We start from the raw sequence: 27,965 nt of genomic DNA, 5'->3' as shown, positions 1-27,965 counted from the left end.
GCAGTCCTCTACCTGTCCCTGGGTAAGACGCAGAACGCCGTCAAAGCTAAGCGAGGCTGACATGGGAACAACATTGAAAGTTCCGTACCATCTAATGAACCAATTCATGCAAGGTTCCTGTAAGTTCCTGGCCCTCGGACCACCCAGTCAAATATCATTTGTCACAGGCCTCAAAAGTATCAATGGAGAATCGCTTCTCCTGTGTGTCCCAGCGTACAGTGGCTTTCCTGCTGAGGCCAAGACAGAGTGAGAAAGTCTTCAGGAGTGACAAGGTGTGTGAAAAGAGATGTCCTATTTATTTTGATGAGGCATTATACTTCAGGCGCAGTCATGAATGAAAAGTGTCTCTCTCTCTCTCTCTCTCTCTCTCCCTCTCTTACACACACATATTTACTAGATATTGCTTCACAACACTAACACTTACATATAGCCAGACAGACTCTGGATAGGTGGCTATTTTTATGGGAAGGGAAAAGAGGATGTGTCTGTTAACCAAATTCTCCTTTTTTTGGGTCTATGAGACATCTCCGTGAGTGGGGCTGCTCTAATGGCCAGATGACTAATCTTAACGACTAAACAAGTGCTCAACGTGAATCATAGGCCAGGCATAGCCCGGCACTTACATAGACTACAGATGATACAGAATCCCATGAAAGACTCTACCCCAGAGGAACGGAGTTATTCTTTCCAATTAATCTCTGACAACGGCTGCGAATAGACTCCATAATTTTATAACTTCTACAGATTCAGTTCGGTTTTTTTCTTCGGATAAATCCTTATCCTTTCGGTCCAGACATTTCAAAAGCTTGGCTCTCTATCCAAAGCCCTAATGCCTCGGTGGAGAGTGTATGAGGGACAAGCAAATTAAAACCATATCAGGTGACAGACCGTAGCCAAACTTTGCGATATTAGCAAAGCAGATGCCGGCTCTTGGCTTGGGAGACATTAATTGCAATTACATTCATTGGGGTCAGTGACCTCCATTAGTAATATGGTAATGCCATAGCATTCTCGAGGTGAACCGAAGGACCCACATGAAAAATTATCGGATCGGAAGCTGAAACATGTTCACAGAGGCAGATGATTCACTTTGTGAGTATATACGCTTTTCACGGCTGTCAGCACCTCCTCGAAGAATGTGGTTTTCAGTGCGCGTTTAGCTAAATACTTTCCAACACCTGGGGAACAATACATTTAACGTTTCTCATGTACTGGAGATTAACTTTAAAAGAAAAACTTTTTCGCTGTGCCATCGCCTCAGTGCTGAGGATGGTTCGTGGTGTTCTCATGTCCCGAGACATCCATCAAGCTTAGCGTTCGCTTCATTGACCAGTGTCTGGCAGAAAGTCTGTTTATCTTAACACAGTCAGCAAAGATTGCTTTTGTAAACACTTGGACGGCTAATGGAGGGAGTGATCGTGTTCTTTTTTCTGTTTTCCCTGTTTACGATTACAGAGCCTCTTCGGCGTTCGAGGCACTAATTAAAGCAGTATTGCAAAACACAAGTGTAACAGCGCGGTTTGCACTCTACTACAGCTTATGCGACTGGAGCTTAGCGTTGCATAAACCCTATTCTTGATTAAATCATGTATCCTGATTGTGTTTTTCCGTTTAACCACTTTAACATAAACGACATACAACACGTATCAATCCTTCAATTAATTCCATTACTTTGTGAGTGTAAAATGGATGTGTGGGCTATTTACTGCAGCAGAAGAAAAAAAAATCTGATCTGAGGGGTTAGGCAACTGAAAAGCAGTTGTGCTTTCATGCGTAGGCTACGCCCGTTGCGCATGGATGTTGACCTCAGGCTCTCCTAGCAATATGGGTCGGTGGGCCGTGAGAGCCAACGCACCTGTGCAACTTAGTAGCTGCAGTTTCGCGGCACTTGCCACGGCCGCCCCCTTCCAGACCGTGTGAATGTGAAAATGCCATGGCCTTAAGCAACTCCGTACCCCTGAGCTCTCCACCTTCGGGCTACCCTTTCATTTCTGAGGTAGCCTGTTGCGTTTCTCAATTGCTAGCATCCATATAGAGAACGCCCAGTGTCTTATATAAGTGGTTAATATTGAGCCTGATTTTAATCATCATTTGGCAAGTCTATAATTAGAGTGTGAAAATTCTACTTTGCAAAAATTTGAAGTTTGTGCTTACCCAGGTTTACAAAGCTCATGACCATATCCGCGTCGTTTAAGAAGGCACTGTCCTGAAAAGTTGCCAAAGGGGGTCCTTGCGTGGTAAACATGGACTTGTATTGGTCCAGAATCCCGTCCACTTCGTTCTTCTCTTCGTTAGATATGGTATTGTACAAATCCATCATAAAGAGCGGTGCAGAATTGTACTTGCCATGTGAAAGATGAGGTCTAGGTCTATGCGGCAGTCCGAGGATGGACAAGATCTCTTTCTGCATCTCTCTCTTCTCATGCGTCCGTAACCTCCGATGAACGAAGCTCGGATGAACTTCGTTGTTGCCATCGAATAAATAATTGCTACCTGCAATAAGGAACATGCAATAAGAGCTCCACCACAACCCCGCGAAAGCAAACCAACAGCTTGTCATTGTATATCCAGTCTGGAATGAATAGGGTGTTATCTGTCAAGACGTTGGAGTTTTCCAAATTGTTAATTAAAAGTTATTTATGCGGCAGTTGTTCTTGTGCGCTCCGACACTTCGCCAAAAAGAAGCGGATTAAGCTCCTTTGACAGAGGCACTATCCTTCACGCCATATGAATTATCATCCAATATTAAGTGCTTGAAAGAATTGTCCAGGGTTTTCTTTACTCTTGGATGTCCCCATTAAATCCTCTTTCTGTTTTATTGGAGTAAGCATAAAACTTTCGTGAGTCCAACTTCATCCAAATTGTCTCCAATGTTGTTAAGTCTCGTTGGAAAATACACTCAAATAACTGAAATAAAGCATCCCGCGACAATTTGGACTGTTAGTCTTGCAACTGTGACGAGTAATTTATAGAGCAACAACGTCGAATCAACGTGGCAGAGGTTTCTGTCTTCTGTTTTAAAGATTTTCCATAGCCACCGAACACGCAACAATACTGCCTTGAGTGATTCCTAAATAACGGGAATTAAGCAGGTAGCACAACGCGTGTAGTCTCAGTACCCGCCCAGTCTCCGCCGACGGAGGAGGAGCTTTCGAGGACAATTTAATCACTTCGCACCAAACGGAGAGGCTTTTTTCCCCTAAAAATGTATGATTTCGAAAGGATAAATCTATCTCAGGTCACCTGATGCACTCTCAAGCAGTACTCCCCGCATAAACTTGTCACTACGCATGTACGCATGTTTGGACTGATACACTAGCCATGCAGATTTAAGCAAATAAAAAAAACTTTCTCTCTGAGTAACTGATACATTCCTTTTAATTTTACTATAACACATGTTTAAAGTAACGCAAAAACTCCGTCTAAAGTTTTACAACTGACAACCCAACTCGGAGCTTATTTTCCTGCATAAGCATGACCCCTAACGATGAAAAGAAAAACAGCAAGACTTTTCGGTTGCTCTCATACGCTGTCGATTCCACAGTACGCTGAATGTTTGACTATTAGGATTTGCGCTATATTATGGCCAGTCATTGTTAAAACTCCTTGTGGGGCACCGCGTAAACGGGCAAGCTTCCAGTCAGACACTACTTAAGAATGGGGAAGTATTTAAATCCTTATCTGCCTTTAAGAGACTTTCATACAAACTTGTCTGTGTATTGGAGGGGGGTAGCTTAACTGGGTTGAGTACATAAAGACTGCTGTTTGGTTGGATCAGGTGCGGGTCTGAGCGGGCATGTTTGGTGTTGGTGTGTGTGTCTCCCCTTTGTGGAGTGAACAGTGCCAAGAGACCCTACACTTGCGTGAACGCGCGCGCACACACGCACACGCACACACACACACTATGTTGTGTCTGCCCAGCACAGATTGTTCTGATAGACGGGGTGCTCTTATCTCCGGGGCTCGCAATCTTATCTTGCAGCAGTGAAGACCACAGCATCAAAGCTGCAGATGCAAGCCCCCACCCTAGACAACCAGAACCACCACTGCCCCCCACCATCCGACCACCACTGGCTCAACTCCAGAACTCAGGTCATCCAACACCGCTCAAACTTCCACACATCCACAGCCACAGATGCTATCGGCCTCCCTGCCCCAATAATGTGGTGAATAATGAGTTAAAAATAAAGCCTTAAACATAACTTTTAAAACAGTGTATTTGCCATCGATTTAAACATAGCATTTCAAATTACATATTTTTATTTGAGGGTCTATATTGTGTTTTGTATTCCCTTTTCTCTTCAGTAAGCTTATTTTCAGAGACGCGGCGTAAAACTGCCGATACGAATCTTCTTAAACTACGTGGAAGCAGTTATAGGAGGTTGGCCAGGATCTGCCTAAAATGAGCACGGCCTCGGGAAGAACAATCAAGAAGCCATGAATCACGATTTTCTGGCTGAACCAAATGACAGTCATGCTGAGAGAGTGAGAGAGAGACAGGAGAGAAAGAGAGACAAAAAGAAAGAGAAGAGTTAAGGGTAAACAAATAGAAGAGCTGTGAAGGAATGTGTGCATTCTGTAAATTATATATACCCAACTATGACCGTTTGTGCTCACACGGTCTTATTCTTCTCTTTATGCCTATATATTGCCTACATCTAATTATAAACCACGCAAACATTACATTTCATATCCTTTTCAATCACTTCTTACAGGAGGTGTCTGGGCTCAACACTACACAGTATTTTCAGTGCTAAAGACCTGTAACCTACTCTAGGGTGAATATACCACTTTACCACTGGGGCACCCTGTCTTGTCCCAGTGCCTAGTCTGACAAGTTGTGTTACAGTCTTGTGTAAATCCAGACACAATGGAACAGACTGTTAAAGTCACTCACCACCCTTAGCAGAAAGCCAATACAGTCATTCTCAATCAATCTGAACATGTATCGAGATTAATGGTAATAGCACGCCCCCTGAGTGCAAACTCATAGATCATAATGTATTGTTTAGAAAAGGAGTTTACAAATGAACACTACTGAAATGAGTTTATGGGCTATCAGGCACGGTTAGTACATATTGAGAGTAATCTTCAGTGTGTGTGTGTGTGTGTGTGTGTGTGTGTGCGGGCACGTGCCTGATTATGGGTGTGCACGAAATGCATTATTCTAAAAGTGTAGATATGCAAGCCTCTGTGAGTACCTGTATAGATATGAGTATGTGAGTGTGTGAATGTGTACATGTATGCATGTGTGTGTGTGTGTGTGTGTATGTGTCAGCTGGCCCAGTGTAAGGAAGCAGGAGGCCTCTGTAAACAAGCAACTAGCAGTCCTGTCATCATGGCGTCTAGACGGAGTCTCTCCTCACCCTAATTAACAGATACATTGTGGGTCACAGTAAACATAAATACACACACATGCAAACACACACAAATGAGAAGTATGATGACTGGACATTCAACAATCCGTAACCTGTGTCCTACCCTCATTTTTTTAAATGTTTTTTCCCTTTTCTCTCCTTCATACACACAGTGACAGACGCACTTACAAAAAAAGGACAGTAAGCACATTGAGCATTGGGTTTCGTTTATATATAATTATAAAGTTCACACACTAATTATGCGGTTATAACCATCTGTGTGTGTACACTCACACACAAACACCAAATCTCTGGAACATCCACACAATCTCTCTCTCTCTCTCTCTCTGTCACACACTCACACACACAAACGTTTGGAAGCCAGTCATTGTCATTACATGCTGGCCTTCTATCCCCTCCTCTTCAACCACAGCCCACACCTGACTTCTTAGCAGCCAGCCAAAACTCCTTTAGAAGAACTTCTTACTTCCCTCAATCCCTCCCCCCTTCCCCCGTCTTCCTGTCTTCCTCCCTCCCTCCCTCCCTCCCTCCCTCCCTCTTCTTCCAGTTCTGTTCAGAGCCGGAGCTTAATGCTGGTATTTTTTGATGCCGTTGTTTCCAGGCTTTTGATTCCCAGACCCTGCCAAACACCCCCTGCTTCTCCTCCCCCACGTCCTTTGATATGAGAGGATCACAGTCAAATGGCTGGGACAAATAAGAGGCAGGTGACTTTTAACGTGGGTTAGTGGGACTGTCTGACAGACACCTGGGACATCTGTGGAAGGAGGCTAAAGGATCTGTGTTTGAGCTCTTGGCTTTGGGGTTGTGTTGTTATTTCAACGGACTCTTAGAAAAAAAGGGGGCGATCTGGAAGTATTTAGGATTCTCTGGCTTGTCTCCATAGGAGAACCACAGATGGCTCTATGAGAAACTAATTGAATTTTCTGGGTGTTGTTTGAGTGTCTTGAATCTTATACTGTACATCCTTAGCAAATGAGTAAGGACCAGTTCTGGCCATCTAAACATCATCATTTAGCTAACAGATCAAAGTCAGGATTATGGGGAATAACAGGTGTAGCCGAAGGTGTAGTTTTGAAAAACTCATACATGACTTTGGAAAACTGAACCCCTATTTTTTCCCATAATCCACCTGTGTAGCACAATCATCAAGAAAACGTCCCTGCTCGGCCAACTCCTGAGCTGAACCTTGTCGCCCCGGCAACAGATTCAACTCGGATAACAGGCAGGCCATGGTCCATCTCGTACTGCATCGCTTCTGTGAAGGAGGCGGCGTCGAACATGGCGTGGTAGGCAGAGGCCCTGTCGGCACGGAGACACTGCTGAGGGAATGAGCTGATCTGTTCTGCCAGCTCCATGGCAACCTGCAGTGCTGGGATACCAGACAAGGCGCAACCACACATGCACACATGTTTATAAACAGTCATATAAACATCTAATGCTCAAATACATAAACACAACATAGACATACACACAGCATAAGCATGTATATTACAGCACATGTACATATACAGGAAATACATGCCGTTACACTGTCAAACATGCACAGAAATATACATATACATCATGAGAAGAACATTAAATCATGTCATGCACATGGAGAAACATACAGAGCAGGGGAAGGGACTCGAGAGGAACAAAGAGAGAAAGATATTGACAGAGAGAAATGGGAGCCAAAGAGGGAGCGAGAAAGAGAGATAGAGATAGAAAGAGAAAGAGAGAGATAGACAGAGAAAGAGAATGAGATAGAAAGGGAAAGAGGGAGAGATAGCAAGATGGAACAAGCCTGTCCCATCTTGTGACACAGTGCAGTTTCGTTCTTCAACCAGGATGAACCTATTTTTGCTCGGAGTTGCACATGAAAGGACTGGACCCGGTCCAAATCTCCTATGGAGACTGCGCTGAGGCCCAACTTCTGATGCTCAAGTGCTTACCTTTAAGCTATCTCTGCACCCAGCTATCAGCCCCTGAGCCCAATTAGTCCGACTTGGCTGTGGCTGTGAGAGAGAAAAAGCCACTTCCACAACACATTAGCCTAATCTACTAATGTCTTTTGAAGAATTCTGGTTGAGAGAGAGAGTGTGTGTTTGAGAGAGAGAGAGAAAGATAGAGAGAGAGATAGAGCACGGAAAGGAAAGGCATTTCTCCCAATGTACGACCACTGTTGCCAGTGAATTAATGCACAAATACCTGCATAACCATCTCTCATATGTTACTGAGGTGCTTGTGAATTCTAATGCAGGCTTTACATACATTGTCAGTTTTTATTTAAAGGTGAGTCCTTGATTCTAATTCCATACACTTTTTGTCAAATTCAGCCAATTTCTTCAAATTTCTTTACGGACTTCTAGGAAGGGACGGGTGTAACTTTTATTGGCTGTTGAGTTCAAATATCAACAACCTTTTGCGAAACCGAAATCAAATTGGAGACTGCATCTTTAGGTCACCTCCAGCCAATGACTACAATTCCTTACCTTGGCCATCCGGCACCACTCGATTGGCTAGCCCATAAGCTAAGGCTTCCTGAGCTCCGATTGGCCGGCCGGTCAGTATGAGATCCAGAGCGCGAGACAGACCAATCAGCTTGGGTAGCCTCACTGTGCCCCCATCAATCAGAGGCACACCTGGGAGGGAAAGGGGAATAGGTGTCAAAACCACTAACATGTAAGAAATAATGGCCGCCATGGTGTCCCATTGTGCGAAAATATGGGACAAAGCGGGACAAAGAACTCTACAACGCGTAGAGTAGGACAACTCAAAGGCCGTTATTCTGGTGTGTGTGTCGGGGTGGGTGAGTGAGTAAGTGTGTGGTGTGTATGTTTGTGTGTGTGTGTGTGTGACAGAGAGAAAGAGTGTGTTTGTGTGTGAAGTCGAGGACACCTCGAAGGCTGTTATTCTGCTCATACCCCGGTTGCCACAAGTGTATTTGGCATGCATGCACACCTCATAAAGGCAACATTTGGTTGAGTTTAAAAGGAAGCCACTGCTTTCTTTAGTAATGGACAAGGATGATGTTGGATAGTTTGCTTGGTTACCACTGACTCCATTGTTGCTAAGCCTAAATCCTTTAGCTTGCTAGCAGCAATTACTGATTCTATGCTTGTTGTTTATGTAGCTTGCCTTACTACATACTCAATGCAGTAGTCTCTATCGATGGGCAGGTTGTCAATCAAACCTTATCTACTATGGTTGTTATAGTTACCAGTATATCTGCAAATATCACACTCATACACACACTGTTTATACACACTGTTTGTGTATTTGCAAGTGAGTGTGTGCGTGAGTTTGGTGTGTATGTGTGTGTGCATGCGCTGTTCTTGTACTTGACACAAGGAAAATGATAGGTAATTGACATCCCACATTAATTGAGATGTATCCAGGGTCTAGTAATTTCTCTCTTTAGTAATTTTTTCACTGTTACATCCATTACACTACCCCTGTTACCACCCACACACCTATGCCTTGGGGAGTATGTGTCTGTCTGTCTGTGTGTGTCTGTGTGTGTGTGTGTATGTGGGGGGTTGTCATCTCCAAAATTTCTCCCAATCATAAATGCACTTACTTGACCTTTATTAGCAGCACATGCAGCCAAACCTATTTTGATAACCTGGACTAATCTAACTGGCGTCACCGAGGGGAGGTGGTGTGTGTCTATGTGTGTGTGTGTGTGTCTGTGTGTGGGGGTCTCCTGCGGGACCGAATTATGGAAATAATGTAATTCTATTCGCACTTCCCGCTACATTCTCCAAAGCCTTTCAAATAAATCAGATTTACATACGGCCAATTGCCTGTCGCTTGTACATCTGCAACCAATTGCGAGGCCTGTGCTGTTCTGGAGTCAGCGCATGTGGAGACCTGACAGATGCTAGAGAGGGGTTTTTAAACGTGGGAGTTCCTCTGTCAGAGCATCCATCTGTCCTTCTCTTTCTCTCTCTCTCTCTCTGTTGCTCTCTTCTGTCTCTCCTTCTTTTTCCATCCCTCAATTTCCATCCTCTCTCTCTCTTCTCTACCTCCCTCTTCTCCATCCCTCTCTATCCTGTCTGTCTCTACAGCCCTTTCTCTCACCAGTCAGGTCCTCAGAGAGAGGTCTTACTTCTTGGGCGAAGTATAGAGGCAGATGGGAGTTGGAGTTTGGAGGCGGCCCAGTGCTGGAAGCTAAAGAGGCACTCAGAAATGCTGTCAGGGGACGGGAGAGAGCGGGGATTTGGATGCATTCACGTCTGCTCAAAGTGTCTGCTAAAAGTGTGTGTGTACTTAACACACACTGTACTCCAAAGTCTGTCTCTCTCCACACACACACGCACACACACACAGTACTCCAATGTCTGCCATGGGGAGTCCTGTCTCTCTCCACAGTTCTGCTGTACCCCATTATCTCGCCTACCTTTGCACTCTCTCTCTCTCTCTCTCAACACAAGCTCTCCAATATTTCTTTGTCCCTCCAAACATCTATCTCTTCCCTCTCTGGTCACCTTCTCTGGCTGGCTGGCTGGCTGGCTGGCTGGCTCTCTCTGGCTCTGGCTCTCTCTCTCTCTCTCTCTCTCTCTCTCTCTCTCTCTCTCTCTCTCTCTCTCTCTCTCTCTCTCTCTCTCTCTCTCTCTCTCTCTCTCTCTCTCTCTCTCTCTCTCTCTCTCTCTCTCTCTCCCCTAACACCCTCCTGTTGTGCCAAGCCACAGCCCAGGGAGTAGAGAGCGACTCTGGATGCTTCAGACTCCTCCTCCTCCTCCTCCTCCTCCTCCCCACAAGCCCCGGAGGCCTGATTAGATTAAAGCCAGCAGCCAGGAGCCGAGCGAAGAGCCTGGTCTGGGCCTCCTCTGCTATCACACCCCGCTAGCACCAGATACCAGACCTGGCCCAGGCCTCTTGGCCAGCGAGCTTCAGAGCCACTGGCATCAGCACTATCAGGTGCCGGAAAGACTCCCCTTATCCGGCACCCGTCTAGAACACCCCCTCAGCGCGCACACACACACACACACACACACACACGCACCTCCCCAACAACTAGCAGATAGCCCACCCACCCCCACCATCCTGTCTCGGATGTGTCCTGTTTGCCCTGATGCGGTGGCAGTCCAGCCCTTTGTTCTCCCTGGGAGGGGAAGTATGTGTCAGGGTGAGCCTCCAGCCTCGTCAGGCCCAGGCGTAGGCCCAGAGAGAGGAGCACAATGAGAGAGAGGGCGGGAGGGAGGGTGCATGGGAGAGATGGAGGCTCGAAGCCCAGTCTTATTCCACACAGGTTATGGTTAAGGGGAAAAAGGGAAATATTATGAATGGGGACGCATTCCTGTGGCGGTAAAATATGACGGTCCTTGACAACTTGATGTAGGTTCACTGCTTCTGGGAAAGTGGTAAAGGTAGTCTTTGTGTGAGATGTCTGTCAAGGTCCACATTTCGCTCAGGAGGAGGTATGTAAAGCAAACAGAGTGGAAAGTTCGGCACACATTGATAATGTTTTGATTGAGAGACACAGTACATTGCATCAAACCAACCAGCAAAAGCAAAGTGCAGTATTTCTCTCCATTTCAGGAAGGTAAACCTTACAATGCACGCATGTGCAAAGCCAGAACAGATAAACCAATCAGCAGCCCCGTATCTATTTGGCCAGTGCCCAAGGGACAACCGGTTATTCTTTCTTCTCTTCCTTCTCCCGCAGATAAAGAGTCTTCACCCATCCGTTCGGGAGTGTGTTGAACCCTGCGGGTAGTCCAGGGCAGCGTGATGCTTTCCTCTCTCTCTCTCTCTCTCTCTTTCTCTTTCTCTCTCATAGAGCACGATGTCAGGGGCTACCACATCAGAGCTACTTCAAAGCCTTCACTTCCACAATGGGCTCCCACGAGAGTAATGCGATTACAACAATGAGGATTAGAGAAGCCCAACAGAAACCGCAGAGAACAGGCCGACGGATGGATGGATGGATGGATGGATGGGGAGATGAGAGAGAGGGGGAGAGAGAGAGAGACCTCCCTAAAATCCCACTTCGGGGACGCTGTCAAGTCTTAATCGGAAGCGGAGGGACCTAATCTCCTGCTTGCACAGCACGGCCAAACACGCTTGTGTCCGATAAGGTCCTAAAGCAACAGCGCGAGTAAGGACACGCGGAGACACGCAACATCACAAAAGCACAAGGGAGAAAGTAACTGCTGCAGCACCGAGAATTAAATTAAAACAGCTTGAAGTGATTAATGTTATATGGGGGATTTCCAGTTCCTATTTTATAACTCATAGTAGCTAATAACTGTAAGTGGGAAAGGCTTTCAATAAATGAAGTCAGTTGGCAACTGCAGTTGCTGGTGTGCGGATGGGTTGCTGTGAGTGTGTGTGTGTTGTGTGGGGGATTGAATAAGTATGTGGTGTGTGTGTGTGTGTGTGTGCGAGAGAGAGAGAGAGAGAGAGAGAGAGAGAGAGTGTGTGTGTGTGTGTGTGTGTGTGTGTATGCACGCATGTTTGTGGTGGTTGTGTGTGTGTGTCTATTGTTACATACACATATGTATACACACTGGTACATTTACATGCATTTATATTTGATTTATTTCTTTGTTTAATTCATTACTGGCACCCGTGGCATCCTTACATGTGCAGCTGACGGGCCCTCAGGTGGGGCTATCGCTTTAATTGGGGAACCTGTGTTGAAAATGGCGATGGTGTACAGACTGTGTGAGGTATCGACAGAGTTGCTACAGCAGAACAGATAAGTACAGCTTTGGGGATACTCCAGAAGGGAGGGTTTATTCAGGCCTCAGGTGGGTTAGATTGGCTCCGTGGCCACGGCAAGTGGGTTGTTGTGCTCATGTTTTCTTTTGTTTTAAGCCCACTAATCACCTGTAGCCAAACCGGGAGAAGTGACCATAGTGACAGACAACGCCGTTGCACTCACACAAACCACACAGGGACATCGGGAGAAGGAAGCACCAGCTAGTTTTAAGGAAAGATATACCCCCCCCCCCCCCCACCACCACCACTAAAACTAAACAAACAAAACTGAACAAAACGGAAGGGGATAAAACTGAATACATCCCTCCATGTGAGGCACGATTGACGGGGGCGCTGGAGAAGACCATCCGTTGGTGGTAAAAGGTCAGCCTCATCTCTCTGAGCGGTCCGTCACGTGCCAGACCATCTTAGTTACATTAGTTTTGTTTTATTACACACACATACACACCTTAGTTACTGCCCTACTTTCCGTAATCTGAGTATCTCTTATATACTGTATATATATATTTTTTTAAGATTTATTTTTGGGCTTTTTTGCCTTTAATTGATAGTTCAGTGAAGAGTGGGACAGGAAATGAGAGGGAGAAGAGGTGGGGAGTGGACAGGAGAAATGACATCAGGCTGGATTCGAACCTGTGTCCTCCATGGGCATCAAGCCCGAATGTGGTCGGGGCTACTGTTTGTGCCACAGTGCCCCCCCCCCCCCCCCATCTCTTATATTTAACGAGTTGGGAGAGTAGCTTGGTACGTAACGCTATGCAGAGTATCCAATGTGAAACCCTGTCCTTTGCGTTTTCTGGACCACCCTGTGCTGTAGGTATGCTCTGCAGGTGTCTTACCGACTGGAGTTCCCACTGCAAGCTGCTGGGCTGGGGTGTGGTTCCTCTTCGCCTCTGCTCCGCTCCAAGCCTGAGGCCTCATCGCGGCGGAGGGCTTATGTTGCGTTGCGTCCGACTGGCATATATATCGGACACACACACATCCCCTCTCTGGCAGGCTCGCTCGCGCTACACACCCCATCCATCTCGCTAATTGGGGCTGCGAGTGCGGCCTGGAGTCCGTGCCAACTTCCTCCGCCGCATCCAGCTAGAAGGTCCTCCGCCACTGCGGCCTCCCCGCCAGGTCAACCACCCTGACCACCGCGCCTGGCTCCGGCTTGTTCACACACACACACAGAGGAGATTGGGAGGGGTGGGTGAAATGGTGCTAACAGCCGTAGCCACTGCCAGGCTTCCGATGGGCCTCACCCTCAGCGTATCCAATTATTTCTTGAATAAATAATGTGAGGAGGAGTATGCTTCATGTAAGGACGCAAGATGGGTGTTTTGGGGACGATCCAAAAATGTGAAATCCATTCAAACATCCATCTTTCAGGACATGCTAAACAGGTGCCAGCTGTGCAATGAAACACTTCGGCTCAAAAACCGAATGAACTCGGAGGACGCACAGATGACAGGGCCTCTGCTGTGAATGCAGATATTTTATTTCCCATGCTGGGACACTGTCCCATTATTTGTTATAATTATGTTCAAGTGCCTTTGGGTCATCCTAATGTGCACATTGTCTTTCTCACTGATTAGGTCTCTCTGCTCCCTCTCCCTGGTGGTCGAAGATTATTTCAAATAATGCTTAAATCTGCCAAAAGCAGTGCAATGCTACAATCACTGCTAAGTGCTCAAACTGCTTCCCCTTCCATTGATTGTTGAAAACTGGCCCCACAGCTCCAGTCCTTCATAAGGAGATGAAGAACACAATTGGCTGCTTCCCTTAGTGCTAAACAAGCAGCACCATTATCGCTGTAATAACGCTGTCATTATCCGATAACTGTTGAAGTCATTGCACTACTGGGTCCTTGCCACATTCTCATGCAGGCCTGAACATTTATTTTTTGTATGTTAAATCATCGTCATCATCTTATTCATTGTTTCTCATCACCATATCCATTAAGGCAGCCGAACTCACTTTGTCTCTTTCCCCCCCCCCCCCCTAGTCTATCTCCACTGGGATGCTGCTAGAGTCTCTCTACCTGATCTTCTTGCAGAAACCCTCAGCCTACACCTACCCACCCCCAGCACACTGTCATACACTTATTCCACCCCATTCTCTGTGATAGCCATTACCCTCAATGCACATAACTGCCACCTTCGGCATAGGTTTCTGTTTCATTGCTCTACTTTCCCTTGTAATAGTAACCTTACGAGCACACTGTATACCCACTAAGCTGCTCTACAATACTTGAATGCTCTCTCCCCAACTGATCCACTCTCATTTATGTATCTCATATATGTAGCATGTGTATACCATGTTATGTTCGTATGTATTGGGTACATTTTACTACATGTGTGCTAGCAAGCTTATCCTGATACGTGAATTCATCTGCCATGTTCCTGATCGTCTCCCCTCTCCTTCTGCCACAAGCCCCCCCCACCCCCCCTTCTTTTTCTATCTCTACCTCTCTACCCGGCCGGCTCCAGCAGATGGGCCCCCTCTTATGAGCCGAGGTTCTGCTCAAGGTATGTTGAGGAGGGAGTTTTTCCTTGCCCCTGTCGCCATTGTGCTTGCTCCAGGGGGGTTCAGGCCCTGGGCTCTGCAAAGCGCCTAGAGACAATTTTATTGTTTTAGTGCTATATAAATACAATTGAATTTAATTATTCCTTTAACAGTTACTTGGATATAATTAATATCGGCACACTGCTGAAGTCTTCGCAGCACTGTTCCATGGCACATCATTCTGCAGAGCTGCAGGTTGTCTCCAGCATGTAGCCTCTGCTCAGCTGGATTGAGGCTTTAGATGAGAGGCTTCAGGTTTAAGAGCAGTTTGACAGGAAGCAGATTTGGAGCTGAGGCTAATGTTCAGCCACATCAGACGGCCATTGGATGACTCGAGCTGGGCCTCATCTTTTCGTTTCTAGTTTTTCTTTTTTTTTCTCTCTTTCTTTCTTTCCCCCCTTCTTAGACCACAAGGGATTCCCTCAGGCAGTTCCCATCTGTGTCTCACTGCAAACGCACGCCGAATTTATCTGTCAAAACAGGATTAAGGAAAACCTACCAGGGGGATCTGAAAATAAACGTTTGCCAACCACAAGAGAGCAGACTGAGAGAGAGAGAGGGAGAGAGAGAGAGAGAAAGAGAGAGAGGGAGAGAGCGCCATTACTTTTGATGAATGGTGTTTAAGCTTGTGCTTAGCACTGCGGGTTCAGTGCTAGCGCTGCAGGAGACAGCCTTGCTGCAGACAGAAGGGTGCGTGTGGGTGGTGATGGGAAGAGGAAAACGGAGGCGGCGGATGGGGAGAGAAACATCATTTTCAAAATGACAGTCATACCTCCTCCATTAAAACAGCCACAGGGCCGTCTCTTAGGGAAAAGGAACGACATGCAAATTTGTTGACAGGCAATGAAGGGGCTGTAGGGGTGGGGCATCATTTCTGATAGAGAAGAAATTAGCAGTTAAGCCGTGCTTAAGAAAAAACACAAGCAAAAAAAAAAAGAAAAAGAAAAAAAGCTTTGAGCTTTTCTGAGCGCACACTAAAGCTGAAATAACAACAGGACGCTGAAGTGCACCGAGATTGGGCTCTTGAAGTGAGCATGGCACTGTCCGGGCCAAGTGCAACTGTTTACGTTAGTTTTGTTTATCCAGGTTTTCCACTGTTTGCTCATTTACCGAGGGCCTGTGTCCCAACTGTGAGACTGCAACAAGGCGGTTATTCTCACCGAGGATGGCACTCTAAATTAAGAATGACTGTGGCACTAGCGTCATTGTGGGGAAGTATTGTAACCTGCCCTGCCCTCAACCTGAGCTATTGTTCTGTTCTGTATCGTTCTGTGAACATTACGACGTTCCGGATCATTTGGATCATGCCCGCTTTTGTTTCAGATCAGTACGACCCGTTGAAATGACTCTTTTCAGTGCATTATGAGGTTCAAGTAAGCTCTAAAAAGAACAGTTCCAGGACACACATGTAGTAAATGGCCTTGTGTTTTGTTTTCTCCCTTTGTGGGAACCGCTTCCAGAGTCCTGAGGGCTTCACAGAAACCAACTGAGGAGCATGAAATAGGAAACAAGCTTACAAAAATGAAGATGAAATGAAGACACAGAGTGAGTCTCACGGTAAATCAGTCCTCCACCACAAACTAAGCCCGTGGTGCCCCATAAAAAGCCGGCGCTGGTGAATCCCCGGCGTCTTCCTCCCCGGCTCACAGACCCTGGCGACGCCGATAAGGACAGACATGCTAGTGGTGTGGTGGCAGTGGCAGAGAAGGAGGCGGCGGGCTGTCTTTTTTTTTTTGCAAACGAGCCCGTGCCAGACAGTCTGAGGAGAACTGAACGGGTCGCATCTCTGGTCTGGTCTGGTCTGGTCTGGTCTGGTGCCGTCAAGACACCGGGCACTGCCAGCCGAGCCCTGCTTAATTACAGACACGGAATGATAAGCCGGCTAGTCTTCTGCAGAACCCAGGGAGCCGAGGGATTCTGCCTGCCTCTGACAGTAAATTACAGCACGGGCAAGCATATTTATAAACACCGCGGTTGTATTTTTAGACGGAGAGGAAGGAGGGATACACTAAAAGGGGGAGGAAGACAAGGGGGAGGGGGGAGGAAGACAAGAAATGTGTGCGAAAGCTCTTTCCATTTCCTCTTTGTGGTTATCAGAGGAGAGGCTTAACTTAGGCTCATAAAAGTGTGAACACTGGCGAGAGAGAGAGAGAGAAAGAGAGAGAGAGAGAAAGAGAAAGAGCGGTCAGTTGTGTGTGAATCTTCGTCTAGAGAGAAGCAACGCTCCAGTTCCTCCAAGGCCTCTGTGAGTGGTGAGGGGGACGCAGCGTTTCTATTTGGTCTGGTAGCGACAGGTGGAGGCTGAGATTGGAAAACACGATCTGGACCTGAGGCAATACCAACACCCTCATACATATTGTGCACCAACACACACACACACACACCAGATGACCGGTAGTAGAACGATGACTTGGCAGGTCAGTTAATAGAGCAAACCCAAAAAGCTGTGCGCTGTCAATATGAAATGCAAAACTCCACTGGCTTGAGTACAGCAGGACACTGTACATGATTTACCCCAAAGACAAGGCTCCGATATCAAGATGCAAGTGAGTGTGAGGCCACGACTAACCAAATCTCCTGCAGAACACCCCCATGATGGCACTCTCCTCCACCACCCTCATGTCTGCAAGTAGGGCCAGTTCCAGACCCCCGGCCACAGCATGGCCGCTGACTGCAGCGATCAGCGGTTTGGACAGCAGCAGCCTAGACGGTCCCTGAGGCCGACAGGAAGGGAACAGTGGAGAGGGTTACAATGCAAGACTGCAACAAGAAAATGTGACACTGTGAGGTGACAGTTAAATTAACGTAAATCACAAACTGCTGCCTTTTGTAACAATTGAGTAAAACAATGGAAAAGCTCTAAGAATCAAAAGAAAACATTCTCCATGACCAAGGTGCATGCCTCAACTGGAATTACTTCAATAACGTGTAAAGCATGAAGCTCACAGCTCCAATACCTTGTGTTTAAAGCCGTTGTCCAAAATGAGCATTTCTAGCTAACTTCCACCAGGTTCAGTCTGGAGCGTCCACCCTTTCCTTTCAGATAATACACAAAATGGCCGGCTGGGATTCCCATATCTCTTTGAAACCCTCCCGTCTGGTCATTCAGACAGATCATGTTGAAGTTTTACAGAGCCAAAGAGAGCTCTTCAGAATATCTTTTTAAAATTATATTTTTTAGTGTTAACCAATACAGTTTAACTATTCCAAAAAAAAAAAACCTCCAGCTTTAATACCAGATGAGCTCTTCACTAGTCTTCACTACGCTACAATTGTCTCTGAATGTCAGAAACTCTGACCTAACATTGCAGTCGGGAACAAATTAGTGTCCTGGAGAGGGTGGGTGTTCTAGCTTCACAAAATGTAAAGCACAGATATGAATGTGTTCTCTGTGTAGAAGAGATCAAATACAGCGCAGTAACGCTGGAGTGCTAGGTGCTCGAAGGGGTCTACAGCCTCTGGGAGTCTGAGCCATCGGGACCCGTTTCCAAAACTATGATGTTGACACAGCAATACGCATATCTCAAATGTCTCAGGGGCAAAGAAACCATATGGGAAAAACTGAATACATATGCCTCCTGTGGAGAATTGGGGTGTGTGTGTTTATCTATCCTACACATGACCATATTCCACGAAAATCAATTTGAAGATGATACCAGTACTGGGTGCCTATAAAAACAGGCTTCAAAAATGTGGCATACGGTCTCTGAGTGACTGATGCAATCAACGTAGGCAAACACTGCTGCTTAATCAGATACCTCAGTGTGTGTGAGTGTGTGAGTGTGTGTGAGTGTGTGAGTGTGTGTGTGTGAGAGAGTGTGTGTGTGTGTGTGTGTGAGAGTGTGAGAGTGTGCGTTTGCGTGTGTGTGTGTGAGTGAGTGTATGTGTGTGTGTGTGTGTGTGAGAGTGTGAGAGTGCGTGTGTGTGTGCGTGTGTGTGTGTGTGAGTGTGCGTGTGTGTGCGTGTGAGTGAGTGTGTGTACGAGACACAAAGGGAGAAGAGCTTATGCTGATGTTCCTACCATAGGCCCGGGACCTTTAGTGACATCTTGCTCCAATTTGAGGGAGGCAGAGTGATGGGCCAGCTCCTTCAGATCATAACCAGCACAGAAATTCCCTCCTGGAAGAGACCACAAAATTACAAAGTATGGCAGTTGGAAACCGAATAGGAAGGGGGGGGGGGGGGGGGGGGGGGGGGAGAGAAGGCAGAGGATGAAAAAACAACTCGATAGAAAGAGAGAGAGAGAGAGAGAAAGAAAGAAAGAAAGCGATAGAGAGAGAAAAAGAATGAAAGAGCAGCAATTTAGAAATGGGTATGAGGGGCTCAGAGGCTGGCACCCAAACGGTTCCTTCCTTAGGAGCCGAGCAGCGAATAGGCAAACTGAGGCGCACAATGGCTTTCATTAATGACACAGAAAGGAGCGCGCCCAGCCTGCCAGACTTTCCAGCACACTCATGTGGTCGTCACATTATGCCTGACCACGGTGACGGCCAATCCTGCATCATAGTACCTTACATACACCCGGCTGAAAGCATGACTCTAGGTGGATCTGTAGAATGTGCTCATTTAGCAGATGCTTTTATCCAAAACGACTTACGAACAGATTTATGTTTCATCAGTACTTCAGTGCTCCCTCGGAAATCAAACCCATAATCTAAGTGTTGTTCGCACCTCGCAGGAACAAACATCTCAAATGAAATCTCCTACAGCACCATGAAATTCAGCTTGAACATGATTGTGCACTGGTCTTTGGTGCACACCTAAGTTGAATATGTAAAGGGACCGGGCGGTTTCAACTTTTTCCTCAGAGTGCCAGAAGCAACAAAGAAGGCATTTTGGTGTGAGTGTCCACATGAGGCCTCAACATCATGTCAGGTAAACATCTCATCAATGACGGGTCAGAGCTCATGAGTACATCAGTGGGTTCAGAAATGACTGCACGGTTCCACGGCGAGTCTGAAAAGACCCATAAGTGTGTGCATTCGCTTCCCGTCGCCGCATATTTCTAAAGAGGGGGTAATTATTCATAATTTCTCAGGAGGCACTGAAACACTTTTCCTAAAGTGGAACTGAAATGAAAATGATTATGTTTTGACTAATTTGAGCAAAATGGCTTCCTCATGGTGCGGGCTGGCTCGGCACTGCGGCGCTGAATGTGAATGAGCAAGCGATCCGGTCCACAGTGGCCCGCTGTCCCGGCATTGACGGGGCTACATGTAGACATCCAAGACAAATTTGCCAGGGGACGTGAACTCGTGTTAACAGCACGAAAATGAGAGGACCAGCAATAGCGGAGTGCATTTAGCTCCATCCAGATTTAACCCGTTTCACACACGAGATTTGCTGTGGACACTCTCAGTCTCAGTCTCTGTCCAGTCCAGTCCAGTTCTGTTCAGTGCAGCATAACTAATGCCATTTCAAAAGCCCTTATCTGGCCGGCGTCCATCTTCGGGAGTGTGTGGGCGTTAAATAAAAATGTCCTTTGGTCCCTGGGGATGGTGCAGCACTTTCAGCGGAGGTAGGCCTGATCCAGGCTGAAGAAAGTATTTCCACCAATGGTAATAAGGTTCCAGGTTTGATTCTGTGTGTGTGAACGTGTGTGTGTGTGTGTGTGTGTGTACTGATTATTTAAGTCGCATTAAAAGTTTGTGTAACGATATCTGCTGAAGTGCTGACACAGAGCAGAGGATGCTGGCAGATGTGTGAGGTTCCGGGCTGTGTTGAGACCTAACGGAGGAGGCGGAAGAAACGGAGGAGGTGGAGAGGGGGGGAGACCACCTCAACAGCTTACCCAACCGCTAACTGATCTCCCGGATGCAGTTAAAAAACAGCTAATTAGGTGACAGGAGGGGGATAAAGCCACCCTCTCCCAACACACACACACTAACATACTTACTTATTTCGACTTAGGCACACATACATACACCCACTCATACACGCCTACACACACACAGGCACGTACACAAAAACAAATACTGGTTCACACTCCCATAGGAGTGAAAATGTACACACACTCAAACACACACACACACACACACTCACACACAAACACAGGAGAGCTAGAGCCTGCAGCTAGAGGAATGCTTCAGAAGGCGTTTGATCTCTCACCAGTGCTGATTGGGCCGCTGTGGTTTCCCACATGTAATTAGAGAAATCAAAATAATTGGACAGGCATTGTGTGCTACGGCTGAGACAGACATAATTATATTCTCCGAAGTCCATGCAATCAAAACAACAAAAAAGAAAATGAAAAGACATATCGAGTTCAGAGCATAATTACCAACACCTCACTGTTTAGAGCACAGCTATGCCACAGAGAGATCAAATACACTCGATCAAGTGTGCATGGCCAGCAATGTCATAAATGTGTTGAACGATTTGGTGTAAGGGCCTACAGGCCTTCTCCAAACACTAATCCAAATCAATTTACATCAAAAGGACCACAAAAACGGTACACAACCTTGGCGTAAATACGGAGCAGTACATTTTAATGAAGAAATATTACCATGGGCTATTTTTCCACTATAAATAAGTATACTCAAGCTCACCTTTCAGTTCACTCTAAGAAAAAAATAGTAACTAGAATGCTTTAGGGCTCGTCTTGAACCTGTCTACATATAGAAGCGTTAATAATTGAATAGAGCCCTCTGGTGAGGCGTTCTTCCATAGAAAACCTTTTGGGTGAGTATTAGGCTTTCAGCTTTGGAGCAATTTACTGCAGCTATTGGTGTTTAAAGCAGCGTAGAGCACCCAATGAACAGCAGTGTGTAAACAAATAATGTCCTATAGAGCCACTGTTTTTATGATTTTATTTTATTATTTAGAGTAGGCCTTTTTTAATATGTCTCTTTATATGAAAGGTACAAACAAAACACACAAAGAGTCTTCTAGACTGAAAGACAGCATTTTCCAGTCTTTTTGGGCCACTCAACTCTCCTCAAGGTCAAAGAGGTCAGGGCAGAAGCACTCACCGATGCCGTGTAGCACTGCCGCACAGATGGAATGGTCCTCCTCAAACGCTTTCAGCTCCTCCAGCAACCTCCGAGCCGTCTCCTGGTTGACCGCGTTGCGCACCTCCGGCCGGTTTAACGCCACGGTGACCACTGCCCCTCTCCGCTCCACCACCACGGTCCGCCCAGTGGCTAGAGGACAATGGAAGTGAGACCACAGCACTTAAGCATCCAGTCCAGGACACATGACACACAAACGTTCCTTCTCCACAGGGTTCTGGACAGGAGAACGAGATGGTCTCCGAGAAAGAGGGACTATGCGCTAGCCGCTGCTCGCACTGAAGTCTCGGTACCTTGGCTCAATGTGCAAGAAAAATTAAATGCTTAAATGATTGCTATGCAAAACACGGGCGAGAATGAACACATGTTTGGCCATGACTGTAACAGACCACGGTTCAAGGACAACACACCAGTCACCAAATGAGCTTAGTTTTCAAAACATTTCAGAATCCCGCCTGGCCTATCAGATCAATACATATTGACATGGTCTTTCAGAAACTGCATGCCTTGATACTTATTTCTTCAGTGTCTAAAGGTGGAGTGCAGGCGACGAGTTTCAAACAGGCCCACTCATCGCTTATTTTGAATGATTAGTTAACTATTAGTGAACTAACGTGCTGGTGAGCTGCAGATGCAATCAAACTCAACCTCAACCAAGCTCTTGAATGTTCAATGTAAAACAGCTGCTATCCTCATTAATAAAACGTTGTATGCACTGGCTGCTAGGGAGAAATACACCTACAACAGTCAATATATAAATAGGTCTACACATTCTATAAAAATGTTAAGTCGATGAAGTAGCCTAACAAATTATGTTCATCATTCTCTGTGCGAAATCTGTCGCTTGCTGATGTGTCTGATTGTCCTATTGTCACAAAGGGTAGATTTAAGGGGACGCACACTGTGAACTGACGTTATGGTGGAGTATGGCAATAAGTTTATGATAACATTTAAATTATAATTACACAACCACAGACAAAATGTAAAATTAGTGTTTTTCATACAGGTTATGAAAAAACATTGTTGTATTTTGCTGCCCCCTAACGTCGCTGAGGTAGCCCGTGTGACCCTACCAAGTTCAGCAGAGACGACATTGATAATCATTTCCTTCACTGGTTTGGCATGTTTACCTGTGTCTTTCCCACTTGCTGTGCAGAAATGTGTGTTAGAAACGACGCAACTTTGTTTAATCGCTTTTCTCAAATGAAAACGAACATGCTGGTTCTTCACGGCGTGTGGTAGAACTCCTCGCATACTCATGGCCGCCATTCCTATTTGAGTCCTTAAATCCTTAATATTCCACAGGCAGCATTCACAACAACTTCAGGTTAACCAAAACCTGTTAGATTAATTATTTTACAGTCATATCTGAAGAAAACACTTGCAGGGCTCAACTCAAAGTTGTTCACACAGTTAACTATTCCTGTCGGAAACCAGGATTAGGAACGAAGGTTCTGTGTTGTATTGGGTGTAATATAGCAAATCATGCACTTGAGGGCAAAGTGGAGCTGTAGTTTAAAAATTATGTTATAACAGCTTCCCTCATGCTGTATGTAGTTTGCAGGGCAATCGTAAATAACAGAATGTTACATTTTCTGAGATTGTGTAACTGTATAGCCCCTATTTGCAGTAATCAAAATGGTAATTTTATTACTGAATTAGAGTGTCATTGTATTTGTACTGAATTCAAGTCTCAATGAAAGGGTCACAGGCAGAGAAAAAAAAGAGGACAACACCTCTGTAAGGCATAAAACAAAAAACATCTTGACTGCAAAATATTTTTCTATACAGGCAACCTGAATTCCCAAAATGTGGATAGTAATATGATACACAAAAGGAAAGGAAAATTAAAGAGAGACAACATATTTTTAATATGGCTTTCCAAATGTTTTTCTTTTTTTAATAAAACAGCTTTTGTTTGCACCTTTTTACAGTTAAGGCATCATGCACAAAATAACAAGCCATACAAAAGCCATATGATCACCCTACCTAAAATATTATGCCGTCTTATTGTACTTCTGCAGGTTAAAAATAGAAGTCTTTAGAAACATGGCGTAGCTGGCATAACAGTGAATTCAAAAGCAGGTCTTCCATGGCGTAGCACAACCTTGCTTTCACAGTATGTCTTTGTAAACATGGCTTCGGCAAAAGTATACCTCCGGAAAAAAATATTAGTTCATGCTTTTTTTGACGCTGACTTTGGAGGTCACACACGGCATGCAAACAAATCCTTAAGATGATATTTACAATGTATGCATTTTTTTTCCTAAACACAGAATTATAGACACTCCAGAGACTTGTTTGTTTGTGTTTTTATAGGCCTTTACATTAAGAAATGCTATAGTCACCAATGACAAGCAGACAGACAGATTTCAAAGTCCTTATTTCCCACCCCGTAACCCAGAAGTGATGTGTTTTGGTCATCTTGTTGTGGAGGACCAGTGGTGGAGTGTTTTTTTTTTTTTCTTCTTCTTTCCTTTTTGGCACGTACTGTGTCCACTTTTATGTATGCGCTCTCTCGCTCTGTGCTATACGATGTTGAAGACCATTGAGAGGTACTGCTCGTAGGACGCTCTGTGCTATACGATGTTGAAGACCATTGAGAGGTACTGCTCGTAGGACGCTCTGTGCTATACGATGTTGAAGACCATTGAGAGGTACTGCTCGTAGGACACTTGGATCCAGCCATCTTGGTCTGTGTCATACCGCCGGAACACGTCGGTCAACCTCTGTGGGGACGAAAAACAAACAATGCTGTCATTCTCAGTGTGGTCAATCTGAGGTTACATAAAGAAGAAAAAAAAAAAACTACACACATGCCAGCCAGTAAATCTGATTATCAAAGACTACTGGATCAAGAAGCAACCGGCCTACAAGAAAGGGGCTTTGTTGTTCAATTTAAACTAATGAATGTATGATCAAATGCATGACTAAAAACCTTTGTTTCTCCAAACGCTGCCCTTTTAGAATGCAATTCATTACAGGACAAATGTGTACTTCCTGGGTTTGACGATATTAGGCGTTAATGTTTCATCCTGTTTCATCCTGTGTGTGTTAAGAGAGCGTTTGAGTTCTGAATCTTACCTGTAGTACTATACAGCACTGAATGAAGTCATCAAAGGCCACTTGTCCCTTTCTCTGCCGGTCAAACTTCTCTATGAGTGTGTTGTAAAACTGATCTGATAGCCTGTAACCTGAGAAGACAGGGTCACCATACAGTTTATATTTTATTGCTACAGTCTGAAAGAAAGAAAAAGGTTTTAATCATTGTTTCACTAGAGCGGGCCATAAAAGGTTCCACTCAGAATCTTTTGAGCCTCAAAGAACCTTTTTGGTTTTCAGCAAACAGTATTCTATTTGGAAAAAAAAAGAAAATCCACTTTTAGTATCCTCTGCAGAACTTTCTCTTGGCAAAAAAAGGTTCCTGAGACAGTAGCTGAATAGCTGATATCCTAATTGGATCTCAAAACATATAAGTGTCAGGGTTTTTTCTAACAATGTAGCCAGGCAGATGGAAAAAAAAAAAATCTTAGTGAGGAAGCACACTTATGTAATAACAAAACATATTCATGCACGTTCAGTCTTAACTATTTTTTGGTACAATTCCAAAGTTTAGCATACAAATGAGATTTGTAGCTTCCTATTTAAGAAAGCAAGACAACATGCTGTGATACTAATACAAATCACAAATCATTTCTTTCAGCAACGATAGCCAAGCGTCTGGTGTGCTACCTCTTAGGGATTTTCTATGAGCTCTTTCCCAGCACTTCATTTTACACTAATCAGAAGCTCTATATATGCCAGAATTTTAAATCCGGATCAAAGCAATCTAACACTTTTAGAAACTGCCAATTCTGTCCCAATCCACCTACTAATATCAAGGTCCTTTTTTCATTCAGGCAATACAAATATGAAATTACTCGTCTTAATCAGTGCAACCCAGATTCAAGTGCTTATGGGTCTTGTCTGGCTTGGTGCAAGGAATGTGGGAGAATGCTGATCAGGTGATTGTGAGTTGCAGCTAACTGTGCGACTGCTGAGTAGCACTTCAGAAGTACGCTTGGCTACCCATGAGATGAAAATGTGCATCTTGATAAACGCAGTAGGCTAATTTAATCCAAAGTATTAAAAGCATCACACCCACACACAGACGTGCACACCCCCCCACACACACAAACACACACATAGACACCCTCTCTCACTCACTCTCTCTCATACATATACACACACACACACACACACACACACACACACACACACACAAAATGTATGCAAGGTTAGTAATGCTTACTAACTATCGCCATGCACAGACAAAAACTTACATACAAATGTTTCCCTATCTAGAACACTGACAGATGTTAACACAGTGTGCACATTGGTGCATGCTAACACGGAGCTGACCTTTACGACCTGGGGTCATACCAACCCAGAAACCCTGCAGGATGGCCACAGCCTCGCTTCACCAGTGAGTTAGTAGAAAAATTAGAGAGAAGTATTACTTTGCTCACCGAAGCCAGTGAGGGCCTGCTTGAGCTCCGTCTTGTCGATGAAGCCTGAGTTGTCGCGGTCGTACGTGCGGAAGATGTTCTGCCAGTCGGTGATATACTTCCACACGCCGGCAAACTCGTTGAAGTTCACGCCGCCTTTGTTGTCCCTGTCGAACATGGCTAAGAGAACACACAACAGGAAGCTTAATACACTCTATATTACATTTCACACAAGTGCTTCCTGTCAAAACACTGCATACCCCCCATTTAAAACCCACTGCTTGCCATCCAAAAGGCATTAATAGTGATTTAAGTTAAGAATGAAGTATTTTCATACTTTTATGACAAAACATAACAACCGCAATGGTCAACTTCACTGATAACAGGACTAACATCATTTTGTTATGGTGTAGTATCATTATACTCATGATATTATATGTGTTTATTTTGCATCATTTAGAGACACACATCAAGCTATTGGGTTGTATGGTATGATTAGATATGGATATATATCCTGAAAGTGTAGGCATTCAAATTCCTGGAATTTGAAACCCGGGTCTTCAAAGACATTAGCATGTTGATAAACTACTTCAGTCACCCATTACACCCTTTCAGAACACACCCATGCTCACAGCATATCAGTCAATGGTAGATTACATTCTTGAAGACTAAGCATACAACATGCTGCTTTGAAATACAAAAATGTAATGTTACTGATGTGGCTGACACACAGTAATAGTCTACAATCATGTTATTAACGGTCACACACTGAATCCATCAGCATGCATCACAGGGACTGTAATTATATTTTATATCTTTGGCTTCTTAAGAATATTTATATAAGCAGCCGCCTTGCTTCTGTGATCCGCCCAATTTTATTTGTTAAATATAGATTTCATGTGGGTGCATGTCCAACTAGTGTGCCCAGTCATTTGATATTCACAGTGAGGAACTGCAAACTTCCATATTTTACATAGCCTACATACAGAAAACAATGAAACAACTGAAATACAACAAAACAAATAAAATATAGAACTGGTCTCATAGAAATACAGAACACTTATTTACACAAAAGTAAAAAAAAAAAAAAAAAGTTAGTCAATGATTGACAAGCTCACTGAATAAGACACACACCTCCTCTTTTCCTAATATTGACAGCTGTATGTCACTGTTTAACTTTGACGTAAGCACTCACAGAGAACTGTTTGTCATAGCCGTTTGGCAGTTTAACGAGAAAATGACAGTTACCATGGCAAACACACAAACAGGAGCAAGGGAATTCAGGATAGAGCAATACAATTGTTGGTCTCATTACAAGAATGGAAACAGGACTTACCAATGATAGATCGGACAGTCACTGGATTGAAAGGCGTCCATGTACCTGGGGGGGACAAAAGATTGAGACAAAGATTGAGACAAAGATTTAAGATTGAAACAAACACACTCAACCTCTTTTTTTCCAGAATGTTCCACCAACACACCTTTATTCAGCTGCAAGTTTTCACTTGAGCTCATTTGCCTTTTGTTAAAGCTTTAAGTAAAGCCACAGGCTCTCCAATAGTGATTATAGTACAGGTGACAGCTAATACAGTCTTTCATGATCTTGTCTTCACTGTGCTTTCTGGGGCTAAAATTGACTGTGAGGGTGAGGGGAAAAGTTTAGCAAGACCGTAAAATGACCCCCTGCCTGAGAATTACTACAGAGAGAAAAGGGGTTTAAAAAAAACACTTCATAAAAATAAGAATCATTCCGGGGGGAGCAAATCTCTTTTCTCGCTTCTCTTATCTTTACGGGCCCACGGTGAGCAGCGGCAGCACGCGGTGCTGAGGGC

General features: G+C 44.9%; 3 protein-coding genes and 1 long non-coding RNA gene across 6 annotated transcripts in view; 1 reads left to right on the top strand and 3 right to left on the bottom strand.

Annotated features, from left to right (window-relative positions):
* bmp6 (bone morphogenetic protein 6) overlaps positions 1-3,426 on the bottom strand; it is a 34,452-nt gene extending 31,026 nt beyond the window's left edge. The window contains exon 1 of the mRNA XM_012816250.3: positions 2,155-3,426. Coding sequence (XP_012671704.1) covers positions 2,155-2,560 — 406 coding nt within the window. The 5' untranslated portion in view covers positions 2,561-3,426. The remainder of the gene's footprint in view (positions 1-2,154) is intronic.
* Positions 3,427-5,912: 2,486 nt separating this feature from the next.
* Positions 5,913-23,381, bottom strand: zgc:101569 (uncharacterized protein LOC449822 homolog). Its single transcript, XM_031584215.2, has 6 exons — positions 22,777-23,381; positions 21,608-21,778; positions 18,658-18,755; positions 17,206-17,350; positions 7,850-7,999; positions 5,913-6,747 (listed from the first exon to the last, which is right to left on the bottom strand). Exons 1-6 carry the CDS (start codon positions 22,913-22,915, stop codon positions 6,524-6,526), a joined length of 927 nt encoding a protein of 308 aa, XP_031440075.1. The 5' UTR covers positions 22,916-23,381; the 3' UTR covers positions 5,913-6,523.
* Positions 23,382-23,493: 112 nt separating this feature from the next.
* The window catches only part of pdcd6 (programmed cell death 6), a 13,582-nt gene continuing 9,110 nt past the window's right edge, over positions 23,494-27,965 (bottom strand). The window contains exons 3-7 of one of the 3 annotated variants that reach the window (XM_031584217.2): positions 27,470-27,514; positions 26,146-26,313; positions 24,731-24,840; positions 24,235-24,375; positions 23,494-24,183 (exon numbers count right to left, since the gene is read on the bottom strand). In XM_031584217.2, the coding sequence (XP_031440077.1) occupies positions 24,277-24,375; positions 24,731-24,840; positions 26,146-26,313; positions 27,470-27,514 (422 nt within the window). In that variant the 3' untranslated portion in view covers positions 23,494-24,183; positions 24,235-24,276. Of the gene's footprint in view, positions 24,376-24,730; positions 24,841-26,145; positions 26,314-27,469; positions 27,515-27,965 lie in introns of all 3 variants that reach the window. The other 2 variants (XM_031584216.2, XM_031584218.2) reach the window with 2 other exon arrangements.
* Positions 24,119-24,441, top strand: LOC122133653. Its single transcript, XR_006152928.1, has 2 exons — positions 24,119-24,252; positions 24,304-24,441. It is a non-coding gene; the product is annotated as an uncharacterized LOC122133653 (long non-coding RNA).

This window comes from Clupea harengus, chromosome 17 (assembly GCF_900700415.2).
Source record: "Clupea harengus chromosome 17, Ch_v2.0.2, whole genome shotgun sequence".
Classification (NCBI taxonomy): Eukaryota; Metazoa; Chordata; class Actinopteri; order Clupeiformes; family Clupeidae; genus Clupea; species Clupea harengus.
The sequence above is the reverse complement of the archived record's forward strand: the minus strand, read 5'-3'. Positions and strand labels throughout refer to the sequence as shown.

Bases quoted from the DNA above. Each gene is read 5' to 3' on its own strand.
- zgc:101569 (XM_031584215.2), bottom strand. From the start codon at position 22,915: ATGGCGGCCATGAGTATGCGAGGAGTTCTACCACACGCCGTGAAGAAC. The intron at 17,351-18,657 runs GTAGGAACATCA...TGTCGGCCTCAG, and splicing joins CTAAAGGTCCCGGGCCTATG to GGACCGTCTAGGCTGCTGCT. The intron at 6,748-7,849 runs GTAAGGAATTGT...CTGGTATCCCAG, and splicing joins AGTGGTGCCGGATGGCCAAG to CACTGCAGGTTGCCATGGAG.